Source organism: Leptonychotes weddellii, unplaced genomic scaffold, assembly GCF_054177405.1.
Source record: "Leptonychotes weddellii isolate Sample4059 unplaced genomic scaffold, ASM5417740v2 HiC_scaffold_10479, whole genome shotgun sequence".
NCBI classification, from domain to species: Eukaryota; Metazoa; Chordata; class Mammalia; order Carnivora; family Phocidae; genus Leptonychotes; species Leptonychotes weddellii.
Genome location: NW_027681587.1, coordinates 543 through 7,418, shown reverse-complemented (window position 1 = coordinate 7,418; position 6,876 = coordinate 543). Strand labels below are relative to the sequence as shown.

Here is a 6,876-nt window from a genome sequence, read left to right as displayed (position 1 = left end):
TTAGCCTGGTGATGGGTATTAAGGAGGGCACATTCTGCATGGAGCACGGGGTGTTATGCACAAACAATGAATCATGGAACACTACATAAAAAACTAATGATGTAAAGTATGGTGATTAACATAACAATAAAAATTAAAAAAAAAAAAAAGAAATAGGGATTCCTGGGTGGCTCAGTGGGTTAAGTGCCTGATTCATGATTTCTGCTCAGGTCATGATCTTATGAGTAGGGCTCCATGCTCAGTGGGGAGTCTGCTTGTCTCTCTCTCTCTGTCCCTCCCCCTATTCACCCTTTTTCCCTCCCCCTCTCTTTCAAATAATAAATGAATAAATCTTTAAAAGAAAAGAAAAGATAAGAAATAAATAATGAAGTTTTAAAATACAAGCAGGTAAGAGATGGTGCTGTAGAAAGAGCACTGTGAGGGGTAGGGTTTCCAGGGAAAAGGGAATAACAGGATCATAGTCCCAGCTCTGAAGCCAAGTCCTCTTGGGGCCATCACTCCTCCTTCCAGGCTGCTCTCCTCATTGGCAAAATTCTGAAAGGTGTTTCTAGTTCTCATAAGATTCTAAGCATACATTCTAGGCAGAAAAGATTGTTTTAAATGCTGAGAAGCCAGTTCCTGCCTGTAGAACACAAATGGAATGAACCACAAATCGAACAAACCAGAGGCTTGGAAAAGCTTGATACTTCTTATTCCAACATTCACTTTAGAGTCTTTATAGTTTCCTTCTTTTGTGTCTCTCCCCTGACTTTATTTCTGTTCCCCTTATCTATTTTTGTTATTACTATTATTTGGTGGGTTTTTTTGTTTCTTCTTCTCTCTTTGGAGTTATTTCTCTACACTCCATCTCTGTTAATCTGTCCTCTTCAACTGTCCCCATTATGGAATTGAAACATAAGTGAAAATATGTCCATTTAAAAGCATGTTGAATGGATGTTTACTTTATATTCTTAACTTTAAAATTAGAAGAATCAAACATTTTATATTTCTCTTCCTCAAAAGGCTAAATTAATTATTATTATCACTTTTTTATGGTTGACTGCCTTTTTTTTTCTCCACTGATACATTTTTGTGTCCACTGATACATATGTTCCCATGACAGGGAAAAGAAATAAGAAGATTAGCCCAGGTGAAGCTCAGGTTAGGGAAAGGGCAGGTTCTTAGAAGCTGCTTATGAATTTACTGATTTTCCTATTCATTTTATATTTTCGTTATTAAAGTGAAGATGATTTCTTGACCATAAAAGAAAAAAAAACCCTCTGCGGGATTTTCAATATAATTTTAAAATCACATATTGAAGAGAAAATATGACTTTCTGCTAAAATGTGAACAAAATTTGAAATAAATCTTAAAAAATCTGAAAACAAAATAACTGGGGTTATCTTTACTTGTGTTATGGCTACTTAACAATCCAAAGGCAAAACAGTGCCCATCGCTGAAATTGGCAGAGTAGGATGGGCCAGTCCCTCCTCTTCAGTTTTCTATAGGATAAATTGAGATGGAATTTCTCACTTTTTCTTGACAGGTTTGGAAACCGTCAGACTTTCATAGTCAGTGAACTCTATAATTTCTGCATCCCAGCTCTATTTATGCCTTTCCTTCTGTCTAAAATGCCATTTCCTGTCTTACCCTTCAAGCCCCCAACATCCTTTAGTCCTTCTAGAAAATAGCTCCTCATTTTTTCAGGATGCATAATCTTATCCGTGATGCCTGAGTCCAAGATGAAATTGGCCATCGAACATTATTTAAATGTTTCCTGAGCCCCTTCTGTGTGGTAGGCACTTATGTATCTATGGTCTCCTGCACTCTGTGTGGAGTTCTCACAATGCCATGCTTTCTTGTCCTTCATTGGGGAGGTCATGCCTGACTTCGTCTCTCTCTATCAGGCAGCAAAGATGGGAGGGCCGCAGTCATGACACAATTTCTTTGTTATTTCCACACAGGGCTTGATTGGAAGAAGGGGTTTCATAAATCACTAAGTGAATATGCAAGTCACTCTGAGCCCAGGGAAAGGAGGATTCATAAAAACATACAATAGAAGTAATAATTCAACATCGTAGAAATAGATGAGCGAGCAGGGAAACAAATGTACTAGTTAATAGCAACAATGAAAGGGAGAGAGATGAGAGTAGGCAGTGCTCAGGGGGGCGAAATACCAAAGCTATAGGATGTCAACATTTTGTGGTGAGTCTTCAGGAATCTTGTATTGGAACAGGATTGGAGTTTGAGCTTCTCGATGAGAAGTATGAAAGGAAATAACAATAATATTAATAATCATTAATAATTAGCTAACCCTGGGGCGCCTGGGTGGCTCAGTCGGTTAAGCGGCTGCCTTCGGCTCAGGTCATGATCCCAGGGTCCTGGGATCGAGCCCTGCATCGGGCTCCCTGCTCGGTGGGGAGCCTGCTTCTCCCTCTCCCTTTGCCTGCCTCTCTGCCTACTTGTTCTCTCTCTCTCTCTCTCTCTGTCAAATAAATAAATAAAACCTTAAAAAAAAAAAAATAACTAGCTAACCCTAGGTGCCAAGTACTGTCTTGAGTGCTTTCAGTGAAATAACTCATTTGAATACCCCATACAGCCTATAGGTCCTGCCACTAGCGTTGGGGCACAAAGTGATGGCTCTGGTCACACACCTAGTGAGTGGAGGAGATAGGGTTTGAACCCAGGCTCCAAGCTTTGGGGTTAGCCACTATGCTCTATGATTGCTGTGTTCCCCATACTGACCCACAGGGGAATAGAATGTGAGGAGCTGGTGTGTACAGAAAGAATAATAATCTCAAGTCTGGAAAAGTTCAATGGTTGCCTCGGAGAGAGAATCTGCTAAGTATAGGGTAGATGCAAGCTAGTCTCATTCCTCTTTATACAGACATACAAATAAATACACACACACACAACTGTCTTTTGTTTTTTAAACCCTTTGAAGGGGAGTTGAAGATGCTACCCCAAAATATGACATTTTGGCCCACTAATTATTCTGAATTAAAGTTACTTGAAAAAGAGCTGGTGCAAGAAGAAACACTCTGACCCTCCTTTGTCCCCCTGAAAGCAGGAAATAAATCTCCCATATGAAAGCTACCTGTAACAGGAGTGCAGAAGGTGTTCTTGGCACCAGAAATAGGGAATTTAGGGCCAAGAAAGCTATATAAACAAACCTTGTTACTTCCTCACTAATTTACTACCCCAAACCCAAACTTCTTTGCCTTGTCAATTCTTCACAAATTTTTTTTTTCTTCTTTTTTCTTTTTTTTGTCTAAAGGAGATAAAATCTGCCTGTTCTGGTCACTTCTTTGAGCTCATATTTTTTATGGGGCTTCCATAGATAAAAATTAAATTTGTTTTTCTCCCATTCATCTGTTTTATGTCAATGTAATTATTGGACCAGCCAAAGAACCTAGAAGGGAAGAAGGAAAGAGTTTTCTACCCCTGCACCTTACTCAAATACCAATCTCTCCTAGAAATGGCAAGGACAACATCACCAGGAAGGGCCCAACAACTTCACTATACTATAGTATTAATGAGATTTTGCATCTGGAGAACTTGACCAAAGGCCACCTTGGTCTTCTTACCTTAAACGGTTGCTTCATTCACAAAGAGGGTGATGAGAAAGTAGAAGGTAAGGCAGAGCTCCCACTTACATAGCCAAGTAGGACTGGTGGTACACCGAGAGAATCGCAGCCACATGGAGAACAGTTTGTCCAGAATGTCTAGTGCTCTCTCCCCAGTCACCCTTAGCCAGCCTCACACCATTGTGCTTTTCTTCCCTAATGGAGCAGGATCCCCAAAATGAAGGCTAGGCCTCCTTGCCCAGGGATCCCCCGAAGTGCTCTGCTGCATCACCACCAAGCGGATGGAGGGCTGGGCATCAAGGGTGGTCTCGGGAGCATACTCCTTACTGGGGTCCTTGCCTCGGCAGTCATACAGCATGCAGGAGATGAGGAACACCAGGAGCAAGATAACGTAGCTGGCTACTAGGATGATCAGGTTCAAGGTGACAGGGTCAATCTCCAAGTAAAACTCCATCACATCTCTCACGGTTAGGAAGTGGGTCTAGAGAAAGGCAACCGGGCCAGTGTGGGGATTGCAGAGAGCAAACCCTAGCTCATTGGAATAGCTACACGGGCTCTGGAGTAAAAATACAATAATCCCCATTGCTCCAGGAGACCTCACAGATTAAAGCTGCTCGGTTTAATAACTTAAGCTCTTGCTGTTAATACCACAGCCACCAAAACACAGAAGCTATCTCTTGTCAATTTACCTCTGCAGAGAGAGAAGGAAAGAGATGGTTCAAATGTTATTAAAGTGTGGTATATAAGCAGAGTGTCCATCTAATTCATCACCTAAACAGGTGGTTTGGTGAGCAAAAGTAAGTGTTGCTAACAAGCACCCTGTTAAAAAATGGGATGGTCCTGGAAACATTGGGAAGTATGGTTACCCTTTATGTAAGGAGGTTTAAATGCCAAGTATCCATATAGGGAGTGATGAGTGTGATCAGGTCAGTGGGGTTTGGAATAGACATGTTTCTTTAATAAGAGGGCCACATTCAGCACCTGACATTTTCACCAATTCTTTATTTGTTGTTGTTTTGCACTCATTCATTCAAAAATACTTTCTGGCTAGGTTAGGATGGGTAGGGGAGATTCTTCTAGCCACAGAGAACAGCACTGTGAAAGATCTAAGCAGGAAGAAGCATGGAAAATGGGAGGAACTGAAACAAGGGCAGCGTGACTAGAGTCCAGACAGAATGGGGAACATAAGGGAAGAGAGGTAGGTAGGGGTCAGGTGGCAGGGGACTTGTGGGCCAGGCTTGAGACTTGATCCTAGAGCAAGAGGATGCAGGGAAGTGACAGGACCAGAGGTGCATTTTAAAAAGATTGCCTTGGCTGTTATGTGGAGAAAAGCAAGCAGAATGGAAGGAATATCAGATAAGAATGCAGATCTCTCTTGATTTATAAATCATCATCCTGCCCTAGTAGTCCTGTATAGGGCCAACCTCATGGGTGTGCATCCTGTGTCATCATATGGGACCCCATGCTCAGAAGGGCCCCATCCCTGTTTAATACTCTGCTGTCACCATCTTGAAGTTCTTTATTATCATTTATTTTGGATTGGGCTCATAAATTATGTATCTGGCTTTGATCTCCTATATACAGTTTTGGCCAGTCAGGACCACTTCTCCAGGAGCTAATGGGACACTTTGATACTCCTAGCTAAAGGCTAAAGCTCCCAGAGGTCTGCGGTTTCTCACTGTTGTTAAGTTTTAATGGCCTAGCAGCTTCCTGTCTGGCCTCTTTATGCCCAGCTTCCACGGAAAGCTGAGGGTTCAGGGATGCTGTAAAAAGGAGTTCTTATTGCTCTGGAGACCCTTTTAAAGTAAAATAGTCCATGATTCTGTGGTTGTGGACTAACCTGTGAAATTATACTTAAGCTGAGGAATAGTCCTCAAACACCATAGGTTAGAATCAGTTGGGTTCCTTAGGAATACGGATTCCTGGGTCAGCCCCAGATCTACTGAATTAGAATCTCTGGGGCTGGAGTCTGGGAATCTGCATTAGTTAAACATCTTCATAATTTCGATAATTTTGATATGCAACCAGGATGGAGAATCTTGGCCCTAGGAGTGTGAAAGCAAGGTCACCCAAGCCTTGGTTGTCTGCCAAGAGATGTTACAGGAGATTTTCAACAGAGACTTTAACACCATGTGAGGTTGTGAGTCTCACAGGCTCAGAGAATTTCTTTCGTTAAGAGGAAGTCCCTTTCCTCATGGCAATTTACATTTACCAAGCTCATAGGAGACTGCTGTTTAAAACAGAATACCGGGGCGCCTGGGTGGCTCAGTTGTTCAGCGTCTGCCTTCGGCTCAGGTCATGATCCCAGGGTCCTGGGATCGAGCCCCGCATCGGGCTCCCTGCTCAGCGGGAAGCCTGCTTCTCTCTCTCCCACTCTCCTTGCTTGTGTTCCTGCTCTTGCTATCTCTCTCTCTGTCAAATAAATAAAATCTTTAAAAAAAAATAAAAGTAAAAAAAATAAAACAGAATACCAATTTATTAAGGCACAGTGAAAAATACAACTGTCACAAGGATGGAAGGGCTTGTGCTGGAACCACCATAGCTTTTTCTCCCCAGATCTACAGAGTCCATTTATAATCAGAAAGTTTCTTGGTGAGCACAGAATCTCAGCAAGGGGAGCTGTCCGGTGCACCTGTAAGTCACACGCAGTGATCCCCAACCACAGCCAGATTTTAAAAGGTAGCATTGTGTACTCCTGAATTCATTTTTCTGTCCACTCTGAACTCTAGATTCTTGACTTCTATAGTAAGCGGATGTCTGTACAGCACAGTTTTCCTATAGCAATATTTAGGGAGTTCTTTGATGATTTTAAATAGAAGACACAAAGATTTCCTAACATTGACTCTGAAATGAGAACGACATACGTTTTGGTCCACGCTAAATTATACTGAAACATGGGGCAACGGTTGTATCGAATGGCGTTTTTCAGATCCGCTCCAGATCTCTCTGTGCAACAATGATAACCCTTAACTATGGTGGTTGATTCAATCTGGCCTCCTCTCTTCTTGCCTTGTCCCAGTTCTGCTGATTCCCTCCGTGGTGTCCCAGAATATTTGGTTCAAGGCTATTGTTTTTGGTTCGGTATCTTATTACTATCTGCAGAGAGTTGGGTGTTCTTTTTTGGTTTTTGTTTTTGTTTTTGTCTTTGTATTTATCAGTGCTTAAAGTTCATTTCAAGTCCAGAGTTGTGGAGGTTTTGCTTCCTTCCAATGTGTTGGGTGAAATGCTGGCTCCCTGTTTTGCTTAATTAACCCCAGGGATGGTGGCTTTATTCACACTGCAGCCAGCGTCTTTGGAGCATCTGTTCTGA

General features: G+C 42.0%; 1 protein-coding gene across 1 annotated transcript; it reads right to left on the bottom strand.

The window, feature by feature from the left end:
• Positions 1-816: 816 nt before the first annotated feature.
• Positions 817-4,500, bottom strand: SMIM36 (small integral membrane protein 36). Its single transcript, XM_081809506.1, has one exon. The coding sequence runs from the start codon at positions 4,018-4,020 to the stop codon at positions 3,739-3,741; it is 282 nt and encodes a 93-aa protein (XP_081665632.1). The 5' UTR covers positions 4,021-4,500; the 3' UTR covers positions 817-3,738.
• Between the last annotated feature and the right edge of the window lie 2,376 nt (positions 4,501-6,876).

What these genes read in the sequence shown, in the direction of transcription:
- SMIM36 (XM_081809506.1), bottom strand. Translation starts at nt 4,020, where the DNA reads ATGGAGTTTTACTTGGAGATTGACCCTGTCACCTTGAACCTGATCATC.